General features: G+C 37.1%; 1 protein-coding gene across 1 annotated transcript; it reads left to right on the forward strand.

The window, feature by feature from the left end:
* Positions 1 to 1359: 1359 nt before the first annotated feature.
* Positions 1360 to 13905, forward strand: LOC131430152 (menin). The gene is made up of 2 exons (XM_058594878.1): positions 1360 to 2614; positions 2681 to 13905. The coding sequence occupies exons 1-2, from the start codon at positions 1563 to 1565 to the stop codon at positions 3600 to 3602; spliced, it is 1974 nt and encodes a 657-aa protein (XP_058450861.1). The 5' UTR covers positions 1360 to 1562; the 3' UTR covers positions 3603 to 13905.
* The last annotated feature ends 5339 nt before the right edge of the window (positions 13906 to 19244 follow it).

Genomic DNA, 19244 nt, shown 5'->3' on the forward strand with positions numbered 1-19244 from the left:
TCACGCTTCTAATCGGCCCAAATATCAATTTCAATGCCAGTGGTAAAAGAAATCGACAAATCGGTTCATGGTTCGGTGATTCATGATTCTGAAGCTGTCAAACTAGCCTTAACAAGTTTTTTTTTGTCTTCTGTGTCAATTATCAAGCCGCAACACTTAATGATATCCGGAATTTCGTACCGGAAATTTATTATCATTCACCCTGAATTCAATCAAAAAGTTCGAAAAAAATCGTTATATTTTCTCACAATAATTGAAAAAGAGAGTAAATAAAGGAACAAACACTTGCTGTTAAGACCTAATAAAAAATGCATTTAGAAGTGTTCATTTTATTTTAGTTTCACTATAATCTGACTAACTCTAGCAATATAAATATATTTATGTGTTAAAATATTGAATTAGAATAAATAAAATTAGATTTCAAATTAACAAACAATAAAGAAGAACAAGATGAGACCAGTGGTTTCATTCATAACGCAATATATGATCTTAAATGGAGGTAAAAAAAAGTTAGGCTCCGTCACAAAATGATGATTCAAAGCATTGATGTGAATATGCAGTTTTGGTTAGTTTTTCTTGACAATTCTGGGCATCGGTGATAATCCGAATGAATTCAATTTTTTCTGCCGTCCGATCTACTTGTGTCATGCACATCTCGTCTAACAACTGATATATGTTGTAAATCTGCTTTTTCAGGGTGCACTAGGTCAAGCTATTTCAAACAACAATAATCACCTTGAGCAGTACGTCCGAGTTAGGTAGTAACCAAGAGTCCGTCTGTCCTCCAGTTCACAGAAATCACATTTTGTTTTCGTTTCGAGATTATTTATATGTTGCAATTAAACAGCATACGTAGCCATGGACAACTGTTTTTTAAAATCAACAGTTTTCGACCTTTGTTGCCAGTTTCAATATATTTTCAAGCAATTTCGTTTTGACATTACCAGTTGCTGAGGGGTAGTTAAATTTGCGATACAGTTTTGATAGACGAGTGGCAGGTCGTGTCGTCGGTTCAGCGAAAGTTATGAAAAATTATTTTAAACATCAGACTTTTTTCTTACTTCACCGTATTATACAATAACCATGTACTATATTACAGCAACAAATCGTGTCATCTGTACAATCACAACAATATACCATAAAAAATGCGGTAGCCACAACACAAAAGACATCAGTAAGCCTTTTTTATTATGTGGGTTTTTACTGAAAGTTTATATTCCAATTTAGACCTAATGCGAAAAAATATATATTATTTGCCAAGCGTGTAGTTCCGCAGCAGACAATCATCATGTTGTGTCAACCCTGAAAACTGCCAGTTCTAGAAATGCGCAAATGATGCGAAGAAAACAGTAAAGGAAATTCTGTGAAAAAAAGAAAACAAAGGTGAAAAAGATGAATCAGGAACGTCAAATGAAGAAAATTTTGCGGCGACGTAAGTGAAAAGTGGCATATTTTGTTCGCTTGGCACAGTTATTTTGGACTGTTTGGGTGAAAAAGTGGCCAACGTTAACGAGTTCGGTGCGATACGACAGCTCTTCCGTTCCCGGAAGTAAACCGGAGTAATGACGGAGTTTTGCGATGATGTTATCAAATTGTTCCCTCTGCGGGCCATTCCGGACGTGATTAAGTTGTTCCGCCAGCAGTTGAACAATCGGGAAGAGGAACCGGATTTAACGCTGCTCTCGATAGTGACGGGATTCATTGAGCACTCGTTGACGACGAAGGTGCTCGAATCTACGCCACCAGCAGCGGGACCAGGAAACCAACACCCGAACGTTGATGGGGTTAGCAACTTTCCCGTCATCAAGTACGATGTCATCGAAGGGCTGTACAAAAAATTTAAATTGGTGCTAGCACCCATCGAGAAACTTCTTGTCAAAAACACGACGGATTCCAAGTTTGCTAGTCGAGAAATAATCAAAAAAGTCTCGGATATAATATGGAACTCGCTTTTGCGAAGCTCATATAAAGATCGCGCTCATCTGCAAAGTCTTTATAGCTATCTGTGCGGCAATAAGTTGGATTGTTTTGGAGTAGCTTTTGCGGTAGTTGCCGGATGTCAGATGTTGGGTTATAGAGATGTCCATTTGGCAATTTCCGAAGACCATGTGTGGGTGGTATTTGGTAAAACTGGCGATGAAACTATAGAAGTTACATGGCATGGAAAAGGTGCAGAAGATAAACGAGGTCAATCGGTGTCACCCGGAGTGGAATCCCAAACGTGGCTTTACGTAGCTGGCAATCCGGTCGTATGCAATCGGTACATGGAAGTGGCTGCGATTGTTTCAGCCATCAATCCATCGCTGACGGCGACGAGTGCTTGCTTGGAGGTAGCCGATTTGCAGCAGCAGCTACTGTGGCAACTGTACGACATGGGACATCTGAAGAAGTACCCGATGGCCCTAGGCTGTCTGGGAGAACTCGAGGAAGTCTCTCCGACCAGTGGAAGAAAAAGCTGCGAAGAACTGTACAACGAATCAGTTCGATCGGCACAGACGTACTACAAAAATCATCACGTTTATCCGTACACCTACCAGGGAGGATTTTACTATCGAAGAAACAAGTACCGAGAAGCGTTTGCCTCGTGGGCTGACAGTAGTGATGTGATCAGACTGTGAGTTGAATTGAGGAGGTCGGATGTTTGACGTTTTTTCATAAATTTATCCTGCATTTTTTTCAGTTACAATTATTCTCGAGATGACGAAGAAATTTACAAGGAGTTTTTGGATATCGCCAACGAATTGATCCCACAGGTCATGAAACTGGAGAGTTCGGGTCATTCTGCTAAAAGTATTCTGCGAGATTCGCATTGCTTTGCCAATTTGCTACGGTTTTACGATGGAATCTGTATGTGGGAGGAAGGCAGCCTGACACCGATCTTGCACATTGGCTGGGCCAAACCGTTGGTGGCGACAATTGCCAAGTTTGATCACGATATCCGGTCGCAGGTGATCATCAAATGTGGAGAACATTCTCCTCGGGTCTTTCATAACCAGATCAATGGAGACCATACGGAGAACCGCAAAACGTCCAGCGGACCAATAACCAACAATAACAACAATAATAACGTTTTAAACAAATCGGACGCAAACCTGGAGAATGGTAAACCAGGTTTACCTAAATCGTTAGAGGCTCTGGTTGGTAAGTGTGGGGAAAAACTTTTAAATCCGGACTTTCTACTTCAGGGTGGTGGTCAACCGTTCACTTCGGAGGACAGCGAGATGGCTGCGAGTGAAGCAAATGGTAATTCGGCAAAAAATGTCAAGAAGGAAAAGTTGACCGATAAGAAAGAACCAATTACTAAAGTTGAAGTTCAGGTAGAATTGAAGAACGAATCACTCGACCTGGTAGAATCGGAGGATGGTGGCCCCAAGAGGCCTTTAATCACTCTGTACAGTCAAAAGATGAAAGGTCTCAAAGATTTGCTTTTGGCCGAAAAGCTGAACACCAACGCCATCTCGCTTCAGATCACGGCCCAAAGTCAGGTTCAGGTAGGTGGCAAAAAATCTCGCTCCCAAACTGGTAGTGGAATTGGGGTACAGCAGGGAGGGCCCCAGGAAAATGAGACCAGTACCCGCTCTAAACGTGCCCGAAGGGAGTAAGACGGGACTTCCTAGTTTAGTTAACGGAAACATTCCCTGAGTTCTGCTTTATGCTTGATCTTTTTGTGATTGCTTTAGACTAGTACTACTATTACTTATTGGTATTTCTTGAGCACTTCAAAAGTGCCCAATTTTAACTTCGTTAAGGTTGAGATTTTCACGCTATCGCCTAAATATTCTCGAGTAAGCATTGTGATGCCATTTTTTACAAAAAAATCAAGTCTATTTATAGTTTTAATCGTTAACTGATTCTGTTTTTCTAACCTGTTTCTATTGTTTCTATTTATTGAAGTTTTTCGTTGATGATTGGTTAGCAAACTAACTAACGTTTCCTTGTAAAGGAAAGCACAATTCCCGAATGACAGATTTATCATCTAGCGGCGAACGGCTGACTGTTTCGTAGATTAAATCTAGACCAGCCAGTCGGTCCGTCCCCTCCCCAATTTGTATGGCAGATGAATTTTTATGAATGGAAATTTGAGTATACGCGAAAATTATATCATGGACAGAATACATCACTTGGGACAAGCAACAACAAAAAAAAAACAAAAAAATACAATCGAACATTTCGACCTCAATCATTAAGCAAAACAGCTTTCGACCGGAAATTTAAAGTACAAAAAAATGCTGAATTTTTCGGAAACTTCTTCTTGGACAAAATTTTAACCAGCTTCTAAATTAAGATAGTCAAACACCAGAAAAAAACAGTAGCAAAAAAAATTAGGTACCTTAAAAAGAATTGGTAAATTAGTGCACGAAAAGAATTGGAACTGACACATCTAACGATTGGACCATTTTGGTAAGAATCCGCAAATTGGAATATGTCGGACAGGGTGATTGAGGATGACCAATGATTGATGAACCGGAATAATCTACCGAGAAAAGAATCAAACCCACGAACAGATCGTACATTTTAGATGTAAGCATCCGCGGTTAATTTGACAACAGTAGGTATCATAAAGGATCAAATCTACTGCATCGTAGTTAAGGAATTTATTTAGAAACGCTCTGCTTTTGGATCGTGTTTTTTTTTTGGCTTTTGTGATTTATTTTTTTCCGTCTGTCTAGCAGAGATGCACCGATTATATATCGAAGAATGAGTCAAGTAAGAACAAGCCGTTTACTAAAAGAAAGAAAAAACACTACAATGATCAACTACATGGGGTTGTTCGAGCTATTGATTTGAAACAAGGCGACCAAAATTTTATGAGATCTGGAAATCGTCGAGTCTCATGTTTTTGTATCTTCTTCACTATTTATCCTAGTCCTTAGTAAACGTCAATCTTGTTCGAAACGCAAACGCTTCACGCACAATTCGTTCGATGTTCGCATGTTTAAACTTGAATGTAATTGTACACGCAGCAAAATTGTGGATGTTTGAAAAAAAAAACCGATTAGTTGCCCGTCTAACCAGAAAATAGTTGTTTCAATCCGAGATACTCCAGATTGGATTAAAAAATTCTTGTTTTTAAACTAGAATATGGTTGTTCCTTACAAATGTTGTTTTTTTTTTTCAAAAAACATTGGTTCAATCAAACTTGCAATGTTATTGTCACAATATCAACAAAAAAAAGTTGGAATTAATCATTATTTTTTCCTAAAACACTATTCCTGCGTGTAATTATATCGCTACACTGAAAAGTCATGTATATTTGAACTATCACTAATTTGAAATTCATAAAATATACACTTCTCATAAAATGAATAAAAAAAACTGTTGATATTTAGTGGAAATTATACTACAATTATCTGAAATGCACATCAAAACGATAGGATATATTGTTACCTCTAGATTCGATATGATTTTCATACGAATGTCACGTTGTTTTCCGCATAGATTTCAATAGAAACACAGCTGACCGAATTAAGTGTTTTGCACATACATTTGTGCTATACTCATTTCCACTAGCAAAATGTAGTGTTAAACACATGTAGTTCGATTCAATAGCAAAACATTACATCCAAAGGCTAAACACATCGAAGCTAAGTGAATAAGAATGAAGTGAATTTGTACACGAAATCCTAAGACAAATCGCTTTGGTTATGTATTGACATGAAAAAGCATAATAAGTGCTAAGCCAACTGCTAACTGTCATTTGCTTACACGCCCTATTGAAAAATAAACCGAGATTTGTAAGGTTTTACCACCAGCACTCGTTCAAACTCAAATAAATCGAAAAAAATCGTCCAAAAATTTGCTAAAACATATTAACAAGATATCTAGCTCTCAAATTTCACGAACAATTCAATTCATAGCAACATCTTTTTTTGCGAACATGGCGCCCTCATGCGAGTCCGCATCGAATTTTGTACATACAACATACAAGTAGGCAAAGACATCATATTGACAAGATATCCAGCTCTAACATTTCCCGAACAAATCATTGGCAACATCCTTTTTTACGAGCATGTCGCCCTCAGGTGAGTCTGCATCGAGTCTCATACATAGAAGTAGGGGAGAGAAATGTCAAATTCGTGCGCGCCAAAATAGCAGCACTGCGCAACCATAAAATTCTCGGGTAATTTTTCAAAAGGGCGTATAAGCAAGTGACAGTTTCTCTTTAATCAATTTATCTTTCGATTATTGTGATGTGATTAAAAAGATTTTCTTTGATATCACTATTCTTTTTTTTTTTGTTTTTGATTATAGAGGTTTTAACCTTAAGGTCATTCACCTCTTCGGGCCCGAAAAACTTTCTGACCCTATGTGCGGGGTTGGGAATCGAACCCAGGCGGGCTGCGTGAAAGGCATCGACTTACCCATCACGCTATATCCGTCCCCAATATCACTATTCTGTTTGAAAGTCGAAAGTTTCGGGTATCATTTCATGCAAAGAGTTGAGTGATAAACGTGGAAACCGCTTGGTAATTAATAGAAGAGAAAGTAAAAAAAAGAGAAACTGTCACTTGCTTACACGACCTTTCGAAAAATTAACCGAGAATTGACATGATATGTTCAATGCGATGTTATGCGATGGCGTTGCTGAACTGAAGATTGATTTCACTTAAAGCTGACAGGGTCTGATAAAAAAACTCTGTATGAAATGTTCAAAACGACGAATGTAACAATGAGAGACACTCTTTGTTTAGTTTCTCTTTCGAATATTGCGAAATATTCCTGCTTTTTCGGTAGTTTCTTCAGTGCAGATTGAAAGATGATAGCCTTAGTTATTATTATCGGTAAATAGTTGGAGAGAAGGTTTGCTAAGATTACCGTAATAATCGAAAGAGAGAGTAAACAAAGAGAATCTCTCATTGTTACATTCGTCGTTTTGAACATTTTATGCAGAACTGTCAGAGCGTTGAGTTGTTTTGTACCGCTGGCTGTCAAGGAGCAAAATTCGTCTGACGTGTCTCATGTGAGCTCGACGCATTAGCAGTCATTTCACTTATGATTATAGACTCATGCAGAGTCGCTTTGGCTTTAAATGACCAATTTAAATATCAGAAACCTTCGGAATCATAGTCTTTGTTGGGGAAAGCCTATAAGCTGGCATCGCCGAATTCTGAATTCGCGATGGATTTTTCTAATGACCCTATATTGCCCACACTCGCATATCAGTCCCATATCGATTTAAGCCAATATTGAGTTAGCTTGAGGAATGAAATCTATCCTCAATATACTCTCAGAAATTGCAATAAAATTTGAGGATTTGTTCAATAAAATGTGAAACATTATCTACTCATGTCTGTCCCATATGCAAAATACTCGCATGTCAGTCCCATGCAGTGCAAATTTCAATAATTTCATTTGTTGCAATATTGGAATAGTAATGGTGCATTGCCGAGCAAAAGCATTGAAGTATTTCAATAGTACACTATTGAAAAACCTGTCTCATTTGACCCATGTCAACACCAGCCAATCAGAACGCGATCTGAGGAAGAGAACAAAATATCTGCTGCTGTACAACAAATCGTTCGAGAAAAATGTTCCGAAAAGTGGTGAATATCGTAGTGAGTTCCTCAATTCGGTCCTTCTGTATGCTAGAAACGAATCCCTACAGCATATTGATAGTTTCTTTCAATAAATTATGCAAATCCGAAATGAAATATTCGACATTTAAATTCTGTATGCGGCTATTTTTATAGCCGTTAGGACCGCCCATTAGTGAAAAAGCTACAAACGAAATCACGTAAAAGAAAGCTCCTAACCAAAATTCAGTTTGGATTCTACCGCCAATGCGAGCAGATGTATTTTGTGCCGTTTGCAAAGCTAGTTTCGCTTCCGACAAGAGCGATTACGTCACAGCTGCCAGTCATTTGCATGGATGAAAAAGCAACGGTGGAGAGCATTACAAAAAATCAGCCGTTCTAATGGCTCTAAAAGTTTTCTGGAGAACTATTAGGATTTGTTGTTCGCAAATCGAAGGTAAATATCCTCAGTTTAGTGCAAATCTAGAACAGTTTGGTTAGATTTGTGCACTTTTCGCTGTGTGAAATTCACAGTAATCGAGATCAAGTGAAGACTTCTTTTTTTGCGAGAAATGTTCCGGAGTTTAATGTCGTAGAGAATTACGCAATTTGACCCTTCTGAATGCTGGAAACGAATCCCTACAGTATATTGATAGTTTCTTTCAATAAATAATGCAAATCCGAAATGAAATAATCGACATTAAAATTCTGTATTCGGCTATTTTTATAGCCGTTAGAACCGCCCATTAGTGAAAAAGCTACAAACGAAATCACAGAAAAAGAAACCTTCACAAATTCACAATTCACAGTAATCGAGATCAAGTGAAGCCTTCTTTTTTGCGAAAAATGTTCCAGAGTTTAATATCGTAGAGAATTACGCAATTTGACCCTTCTGAATGCTGGAAACAAATCGCTACAGTATATTGATAGTTTCTTTCAATAAAATTAAAAATTTCCGTAGACAAAATCTACGGAAATTTAAATTTATCAACGGAGAACTACGGAAACTAGTCTTGTCTGGCGAGCAAAAAAAAATCTTTTCACCGCGAGAGCTTCCGAGAAAAATTCCAATCTACGGAAATGACACTACTGCTATCTGGCATCACTGATTCTATCGCCACTGCGAGCAGATGTGTTTTGTGTCGGTTAGATTTGTGCACTTTTCGCTGTGTGAAATTCACAGTAATCGAGATCAAGTGAAGCCTTCTTTGTTTTTGCGAAAAATGTGAAAAAGGGGAATGCTTGCATAATTCATACAATCGTTCAACTAATTGATATTCGGAAGTGTTAAGGAACATGTCAGTTGTTTTCGTATTCAAGGCATCCAGTTATGTCTCTGACATTACCCACCCGCCTTTTTTCTATATGGGACCTTTATGCAAGTATGGCAGTATATGCGAAAGACAGTTTCTCTTTGTTTACTTTGTTTTCTATTAATTTCTAAGCGGTTTCCACGTTTATTATTTAGCTCTTTGTATCAAATGATATCCGAGAGCATCGACTTTCGATCTGTAGTGTAGAATCCATGAAAATCTTTATAAATGCGTAACAATAATCATAGGAGGAAGTAAACAAAGAGAAACTCATACGGCCATTATGAAAATCTATCGAGAATTGTCAATTCGTTTTCTTTTTAGATTTTGCTTGTTTCCATGTTAAGTTTTATATGATTTCGAAATGAAAATATAGCTATATATGCAAATCGGAAACTTTAAGTTTCTCGAATACCAGTTCTTCCCTGAATAACGCTGATATAAAGTGATATACTGATATAATTGATATCCGATGATATCATGTTCCATATCATTTGATATTCCAGACAATTTGATGTCAACGCATATCACCATTTCAGCAAAAAGTCAATTCGCGACTGGCAACACGGATAATGACATTGAACGCACCTATTTATGAATGTCACTTTGTGAGTGGCAATAACAATCATAATCATAGATGCCATCAGAGATTTACAGATGATGATTTTTCTGTAAATCTGCAGATTTCGTATATAGTGCTGCAGACGTTGTTTTTTGCAGACTTTTAAAATCGAGTTTTTCGCAAACTTTCGTCAAAATTTACAGACTTGAAATTGCGGCGACGTTTTGTTTTGCTCGCCAAATCAGTTATTCTTACCATACTTTCCAGAGAAATTGAAGCCTGCAGACATTTTTTTAGGATTTGCTGACTTTTGCAACACTGTATGAAGATATTTGAAACGTTTACCTGACATTTCTGCGTCTGAGAGATAATGAGGGAATGAACGCCCAATATTGTGACGTTTATACTATTGCTGGTTGCCAGCATGCTGGCGCCAGTATGCTTACATGCCAGCAGCTGTCAATGTCTACACTATTACTGAAAATTTATTGCTGGCAAAATTTGTAAAAGTTGTAAAAAGCAATGACATGTATCCCTTAAGTACTTAAATCATTATTCTGTTGATATTGACCCACTTTACGCGAACAAATTTTTTCAACTGAGAAAAGCACGGAATACGTACGAGAACTGTAATATTTCCATTCCGTCGCCATTTGAATTTCCTTGTCAGTATGTAATTTAGAACGTTCAGAAATTTTCATACTGGCAACAACCAGCAGCTGACAAGCGTTTACATTATGATGGTAGTATACCTGGCTGCCAGCAGAAGGGACATATGTTTGCTGTATTTTTTAAATGGATTCGTTGAATCGCGAACGAATTTTTGACAGTTGAATTCACCGAATTTGGCCGACAGGAGGTCATTGTTTAATTATTTTAAATATGAGGCTTTGGATTGCTGTTTAATCACGAAGTTCAATAAACGCTCAACATTCAATAAAATTCTTGTGGGAGTTGGTAAATCCGCTTAAAATGGGCCTTTAAAGTGGGCAAATCCGACAGAATGCAAAATGCGCATTGATATGAATTGAATAAATATCAAAATGAATACTTCTGAAAACATGCTCAAAAACTGTTCCAAAACGTAAAACTGAACTGTCTTTTGCGTTTTTTAATATTCCGCTTGATTATAGTCCAATATTTTTTATGTCCTTGGACACCATCTGGACGTCGTTCCATGACCACTCCATGTCATTTTCAATAATGGTTAGGTCCCAAATCTTTTCAAAACAAAACGGAGCTGTTGTATTGCTCGACGACAGGCAACCGACAGTTGCCCATACACTCTTTGCTTATCGTCATAATGTGGAGTCCTTTTGTAAGTCCAATTCGTTTTTCAGCTGGATGAACGATTGTAGACGACGTTTTCTGCTAGCTTACTACAGCTCGAACGAAGAGAATGGGATTTTTGCGATCTCCAGTTTTCCAAATTCCTTCAGTTCAGACTACCTTTCTGCCAACAAATATTCTCCGAAACTTTTCACCACGATGGTAACAGTTAAATTGGTCACATAAACAGAAAAAATATCGCCAACTTGGCGTGCGAGTAGTTAGAATTTTCATGGTTTGTGAGAAAATTTTTGACGCGTCACTTCGCTGACTTCGATGCTATTTCACAACTTTCAAAAAGTTAGCATGATATTACTCACGTAGCTTTCAAGCTAAAAAATGCGTCAAGTTGAAATTGATCAACTTTCGATCGAAACACCCTTAATTAACAGAGTTTATTCATCAAACTAACGCAAAACTATTGAAAATTCCTATGGGATTGAGTATGGACAGTGTACTGCCTATACTACAGTGTAGTGACGTACTAATTTCTACACAGCATTTTTTGACAGTTTAGACTGAAATTTAACTTACATCACTTTGGTTGATCACAAGCTTTTTTACATCAATTTGGCCTCGAGTTTAAGCTTATCGCTCAAATGCGCTATCAATTACAATACTTCGAGCATACTACAAATTCAAAATGTCTTAAAAATTTAAGCAAAAGTTTTTTTTTTTGTTGACTATAACTTTCGGTATAGTATATTTCGGTGCATCTCTGTTATACGACAAAATTTCCATACAGAATAGATATTTTCGTCGTTTCAGTCCTGAGACGATACTAAGATGTTTCGCCTAACGTTTCGAGGAAATCCGACTGATTATCTAGCAGAGTTAGGTTCATCATTTTTATTGTTCCAATGTGAGACAACAGGTTTACAGAAGATCACATTTTAGTTTACATCTGTTCTTCCAAGTTTACAAAGTATCGTTTTTTTCAATTGGTGCTAGTTTTTTTTATCAACTACTATTCAATTCATTGTGCAAATTTATTTTTATTCGCTACACGTGTGAGATTGGTAACCAAACAGATGTTTAGTGCTCTAAATGTTTAGTTTTTCCTATCCTATAATGCCGTAGAGGTGCACTATTCTAATGTTGAAAGTAGAATAGCTGGTCAATCCTATAATTTCCTAAGTATTATAATCCATTTTTAATTTTGAGTCAACAGTGAGACGCTTAAAATGAATGTGTTTTGAACATGCAATGAAATGTTGCGGTTATGAGGGATGAACAAAATACACACTAGTATATTTAGGCTGTGAACCATTTCGCGGTTAATTTTAACTTTTGGTTGAAATCTGACATTCGAGTGGTTATTTGGTGTCGAGTAGTTAAATTCAACTAGAACTGCGGCCCATTTCAAGGTTTGACGGACGGAAAGTTATTTGGGTTTATTTTCCACTGGAAATAATTTCAACTAAAGAATTAATGTTAGAATTTTCATTGCAAGATTTTTTTAAGTGTCGGAAAATAACCATCGATCAACATCAAAATAACCGCTTGAGTGTCAGATTTCAACCAAAAATTAAAATTAACCGCGAAATGGTTCACAGCCTTAGATGTCAAACTCCACATAAACAATGAATTCAATAATCAAAATACGAAAATATTTATCCGCAGAACTGATTATTTTAAAACATTTTTTATAAGAAAGTATCAACAATTCAAGATACAGTCATTTCCCTGTTTTAGTGAACAGCCACAAAATCATAGTACAAGCTTAAATATATTATTTGATACCTCTCATTCAACAATTTAGCCGATAGAACCAAATGTGCTATAGACTGCATAACGTACCAGTTTTTAATTTTTCGCTAGAAAGTTTAAACTGTTTAGGCTTAGTAGGCCATTACGTGAAATGTGACATTATCAGAGGCTAGTTAATAGTTCGTTACACTCAAACAGTCAACGACGCTGAATAGGCACTGACAGGAAACGCGCTGATTCCTTCAACGTAAGATCTTATCTCCTTTTAATTGTTAAGATTACGCTTTGTTTCTTTTATGAAAAGGAAAGTACGCTTCTATGTTTTGCTAACTATTGTTTCCGTGTGTTTAGCATACACACCTTGCGCAATTGACTAGATATATACTATTTAAGTTTAAGTTTTAACAGTAACTTTTATCACAGAAATATGAAAAAACTGCAACATAATATGAAACTCACAGAACGAACCAGTTTTCAGTGTTTTGTAAGCTTAGCATTGGTCTCAAATACAACTAAATAATCACAGAGCAAACCTGTAGTAAACTGATGAAAAATATTATTACCTATTGTTAATGTAATATAGATAACTGTGATCAGTATATGAAATGTATTTGAAAATTCAGAAAACAATAAAATCTTAACAAAAAAAAAATCATTACAACTTAGATACCTTTAATGTGGAAGTAAAAACTTTTTTGACAACAGCACAGTAATAAAACACTAAACTTTAGCATAACGAGTAAAGTGGGAAAAGTGGAACTGCAAATCATGTAAAAAAACATCTGAGAAGAGAAACATACACAATATAAAACTATATATATTTTTGAGATACTATTCATATATTTATATAGAAAAAAATGGCGAAGAGAACATTAGAAAACCTAAAAAAAATCTTTTCGATCAAGAAACTAGTTTTCCCAGTAAAAAAAGTAAATGTTCTTTCTTAGCACTCACATTTAAACATATTCTACATCGTACACACATTTAAAACGCCTGGTTATTACAAAATTAGTTTTTAGAATGAGTTGAGCATTTCAAAAATAGAAACAAATTATCTTCATAGTTGAAACTTGATGTTAAAATTTGTAAATCCTAGTTACTTTGCCAATGGAAACGATGAAATATACTACTAATTGTTTCATGAGGTACAAAAAATAGTTGTTTGTTAAAACATGCAATAACTGGAAAGGTGATTATAAAACGGTTGGACATTTGGTTGAATGGTAGTAAAGCACATTTACAGTGACATACACACACACATACACTCGGATGTAGCTGGATACAATCATCAATTTCACAGCGAAAATAACTTTAGTAATCGATTCAATACTTAACATATAGCAGTATAACTAGGAAACCGAAAACCACAAATAGCAGAAACCATTGTAAATGAGAAGCCAACCAGCATATGCCATCTAGTAGACCACGTACTGTATGACAACCTTGCAGAGAAAATAAAGATCAAAAGGAAAAGGCAGTTACGTGGCTTTCGCGTAAATAAAATTTGATCCGAACTCCCCCCAAGGTATGATCCTTCGCTCTTGTCAATCATCGCTCGTCACTATATTTTCCCTTGCGTTGACCAATCGCTGAGCTGAGCTGAGCTGAAGTATATCGCCCGTAGTTGCACTTCGTGATTGACCGAATGAGTGGAAATGTACAATGAACCAAGAAAATGAAGCTTGGGAGAAGCTAAACATTTTCACTGTACATACCCACTCGCTCCTAACTTTTTATTAAATGATCAATAACGATGCTGGTTACGACCAAAGGCTGTGCTACTGAGGGAAAGGAAGGAATGTTAGTCCGATACTCGTTGTTTCTAGAGACCGCGGGTACCACTGTATCTCCACGAGCATCACGGGATAGGAGATTTGTTAGTAGGGAGGGAAAGAGATCCGGATATGATCTCAACAAAACCTGATTTTCGATACTCAGGAGAAATATAAGAAAAATATAAAAGATCTTCAAGGAACGAACTTACCAGTATCCCTTTTCTCCTGCTCACTCTGCTGTCAGCAACGCGAGATGAAACACGACCACTGAAAGAATAAAAACACTCGCGAATGGGTCCGCTGCAGACGAACCCTAGACCTTTAGTCTGAATGACACGATCGACTTGTAAATTTTCACAAATTCCATAGAAATCCGACAACACCAACAATGAAATGCGGACGGCGCTTCGATCGGTTAACAGGTTAAAATCGTTGAATTTTCGGGCGGTAAATTCTCAGTTACCGCCGCTTGAGCATCTTTAGTTTCGCGGATCAATATTATTCAATAAATAGCACTCTTACTACTAAACACACACTTGCTACACCTGCACTATCACTCAAAATAACTATTTCAACCTAATTTTTAACTATACGTATCAAACAACTCATTGAAATTATACTTTTTTTGAGAGCAGACTCAGGACACCGCATCGCACTCCCAGTGATGCCAACTCTCCTCTCTTGTCAATCATCGCTCGTCACTCGATTTACCCTTGCTTTGACCAATCGCGTCTATTTATTACAAATCCATTTTAACGGGGTGTACAGTCATTTAGGGTTCAGCCAAATTTTGTGCTAGGGTGTACAGGTTCACGGTTCCACCACAGACTAACAGACAGGACACTCAAATTAGATTCTTCAACCATATAAACGGCCATTTCGAATATTCCTTTAGTTGGGACAGTACTCGCATATGTCATGATGGCGCCACGTTACCCTATCAAAAGCATCCTGTCTGTTATCTAGACTGTGTTTATTTTTTTCATTTACCAACAAAGTTGCCGTTCATACAGAATTACCTGTAATGTATTGATTTGTATACGTCCATGCGAATTTCATGCAGGATACAGATTTAATACATATTGCCAAAACCATATACCTAATTGTGCCTACTTCTCATCCGCCAACGCAATACAAAATCGAACCCGTTTTGTTACAATATTTACTTGCTTCTGGTCTGCCGCCACTTAATTTCGGGTGAAAATTACAACACCATCAGAAATAGTCTAGATGAACAACGTTGAGAATAAATAATGTTTATCTTCCAACATCGCTAAAAAAGTTAAATATATTATCAACGCAATCCAATAATTTATTGTGACGATTCATTATCAAATATTTTGATGAAATCAGGCATTCCTGTAAGCAGCTGATCGGTGTTGACAAACGAGGGGAAACCAACTAGTAAAAAAACTTTTATGTAACACAAGGGGCGTACTGATAGTAAATAGTTCGCGCAGTACAATATAGGTGGAAGTAGTGCTTCACGAAAATTTTTTTTTATAAGAATTTACTCATACTGTCATGTCTGTTAGTCTGTGGTTCCACTTCCGGAAATAGTGACCATAAATTCCGAAATGGAGCCTTCTTATATTAATCATACCATCATAAAAATTACAGTGGGATTTAAAAAAAAACTATTATTAATCCACCTAGTGGTGTGATAATGACTATCTCTTTCTTCGACACAGCCTAATTAAAACATTTTTTGCCATTTTTATTGTTATAATTTTGGACACTAATTTGGGTCTCACTTTTGACACCAATTTATTTATTTTGGTTTGGGTAGTTCGTCCCGAGTTGGCGGTTCAATGCATAGGGCGCTGGTCTTACAAACTAATTGTCGTATGTTCGAGCCCCGACCTGGAAGGATTCGTAGTGTCAGTAGAATCGTAGCACTAGCCATGCAATGGTTCCGTACACTCTGAATCGGCTGCGAAGTCTGTCGAAAAAGAAGGTCAAATTCCACTACAGGAATGTAATACCAAGGCTTTGCTTTTGGGTAGTTCACAAAAGCATGTCACATATTCGGCAACATTTCTCATACCAAGCGTATCAGCAATAAAACATTTGAACGTGATCATAGGTCACTATCGCAAATAAAAAAAACTGTCCCTGAAAAAATTTGGGAAAATATTTGTTCGGATATAAACTAGCAAAACCTATGAATATTTTTTTATTTCCGGAAGTGTACTCGATGATCTGATTCGAATGGTATATAACACTTGGCCCTCCTGGCCTCGCTTCAAAAGTCGATTTGCACTGTGATGGCATAACTAAATACAAATTTGGCATAACCTTTATGAGAAAAGAATAAGGTTCCTTAGTCGTTTCAGGCTGCCACAAAATAGATTTTTTCAAATGACAGATGTAAGGTAAGGTCCCAAGCAACCAGAAGTTCCACAATTACTTAAAAAGTCCACTTTCTTGCTGCTTAAAAGTTCCGCGTGAACTTTCTAGCTGCTTAAGTTCCGCGTGAACTTTCTAGCTGCTTAAGAAAACACGTGGCAATTTTTGACAGTTCGAAGTACAGAACAAGTTCCGCGTGAACTTTCTCGCTGCTTAAGAGTGCACGTGGTACTTTTAGCAACTTGAAAGTACAGAACAAGTTCCGCGTGAACTTTTTCACTGCATAGAAGCTGAACAATGTATTCTAGAAGCAGCTTAGAAGTTCGTTCCGCTGCGTCGCGCGAACTTTCAAGTGTGGATAATTACTTAAAAAATGGGCTGATTAGAAGACTGTTGATTAACTTTGAGAGCTGCTTAAGCCAAATCAGTCCCTTTTATCCGAACTTTTGGTTAGTTGGGTTGCCTGCACCTCACTGTAACTTTTGACAGAAAGCAAATAGCGTCATTCAGACACATGTCATGTGTGTGTGTGTAATAGCAGAACGTTTTTTTGTGCGTAATACCAAAGCAAACAGACGCTTGTACTTTGTACTGCGCTCAAAACAAATTTTAATTACGTGAAAATCAACTCAAAAATTTTCTGATCTTTTTTTACATTATTAAAAATTGAAGAGCTTCATTCGAAAAGGTGAATGGATGGAATAATTATGAGGTGAAATCGATTTATTTCGTGATTTAATACCGGATGCTATCAAAATTTTCGCAAGCAAATTTTTTTCCGTCATTTTCTAAATGTCTAACAATTTCAGTTACCTGCACCCCAAGGTGTTCGGTTAGCTGCATCCCATTTTTTCGACAAATCGTGAAAAATTATCCGGCTAAGAAAAAACGTGTCAGACCGGCCGAATCAACACCAAAGACGCCACCAATCAAATCATCGGCCAAGAGAGCCTAGGTGAAGTTACCATCAGACAATGAAGACTTTTGTCCAAAATGCCTCCGAATAAAATTAATACCATTTTGTTTCTTTGAATAATTGCAGTCTTTACTTAAATTTAACTATTTTTAGCGAAATTTCCTGGGGTGCTGGTAACCGAACTCTTTTTTTTTTTAAAATGCCCACATTTTTTCACTTCATAAAGTTTTTTTAATCCAATGAATCGACTTAGTTTCTTAATCAGTTATTAGCTAGGGACTTCAGCTTTCCATTGATGTATATGTATATTTCCCATAATGTGCACTTCGTTAGAACTTATAAGATTAAAATGAAAAGGTGCCAGTAACCGAACACTCCCCCTTACTACTTCTGTTTTTTTTTTGCGATAGATGACTATAAATTCTAGGTTATGTGCTGCTGGCATTGCTAGGAACAACTTAGTTTTAATTGATCTCCAATGCATCGCTAGTCCAATCTGTACTATTTGAGTAACGCAAATGATTAGATGTAAGTAACAATCAGTCAAATTTCTTGTTGCAAACTAGTGACAACTAAGTCACTTTAGCAAAAATTGTTACTTGGGATTGGGAAACATAGATGTCAAAACTGTTTGATTTCACCGAATTGCAAACATTGTTGAATAAAGACGATACGCAAACGCAACGACTGCTTTAGAGATGATCGGGTTTCGGGTATTTGTACCCAAAATCCGACGGGTATTCGTCGGTTTCGGGTACTGAAAAATATATGTTTGTCGGGTACGGGTACGGGATTTTTTCATTCATGGCAATGATTCAGAAGTGTGGAAAGTGGGTTTCGCATGAACTAACCGATAGACAAATGGAGAACCGAAAAGTATTCTCTCGTGTGGCGAAAAATTATTTGTTTTTATAACCCCAAGCGCAACGACATTCACTATCAACAACAAATGAACGATTTGTGCCGAGTAATTACGAAAGATCGACCAAAATATAGGTGATTTTGCTCCATGACAATGCGACAAGGCAGAAATCGAAAGGCGCTCGCGAAACGCTAGGATCAGAGCTGCAAATTGTCAGTCATGTCAAATGACCTTGACAGACTGACTAAAATCATCGTCAACTGTAATCGGTACCGTCAAAGTGTCTGTCAAATGAGATACTTGATAGTTCAATGATCAAGAAGAAGTATACTCAGTCAAAGACAGGTGACGCATTTTGTTCTCTCTCTCATTCTCCCTGTTGAAGTAAAAAAATCTATGAGAGTACTAACATAAACATAAACTGATAAAGTTAATTGTCCTTTGTAAAAAGTCTTCGGATTTCGGAGTTTATTGATGTACATGAATTTAATTCAATGTTTATGCTACTTGATTAATATTTAGTCACATCGTAATCAAGCAGTGACAGGAGAAATGAAGATAATATCAATCGCATCGGCAATCAATGAGCGTCCTGGTGAGTATAATATCAGGAGAATTTAAATTATGACAGATCGGCTCTCAGACACTCAATATATGATGATTGGTAGAGCCTGGTTGGCAGCAATCCAGTGACATAAACTTTCCAATCTTCGTCGTGCAAAGTTGCTCGTTGATAGTGACATTTAGCAGCTCTGGCTAGGACGTCTCCAGTGGGAAGTACTTGACCACGCGGCTTACACACCAGACCTGACCCCATTCGACTACCAACACTTTGTCTCCTAGGGCCACGCGCTTACCGATTAGCGCTTCGTTTTTTTCGGAAATTCGTCAAGATGGCTTATCTAGTGGTTCAA

This window comes from Malaya genurostris, chromosome 2, assembly GCF_030247185.1.
Source record: "Malaya genurostris strain Urasoe2022 chromosome 2, Malgen_1.1, whole genome shotgun sequence".
Classification (NCBI taxonomy): Eukaryota; Metazoa; Arthropoda; class Insecta; order Diptera; family Culicidae; genus Malaya; species Malaya genurostris.

Coding starts and splice junctions, on each gene's coding strand:
- LOC131430152 (XM_058594878.1), top strand. CDS start 1,563: ATGACGGAGTTTTGCGATGATGTTATCAAATTGTTCCCTCTGCGGGCC. Junction 2,615..2,680: donor AGTAGTGATGTGATCAGACT/GTGAGTTGAATT, acceptor CATTTTTTTCAG/TTACAATTATTCTCGAGATG.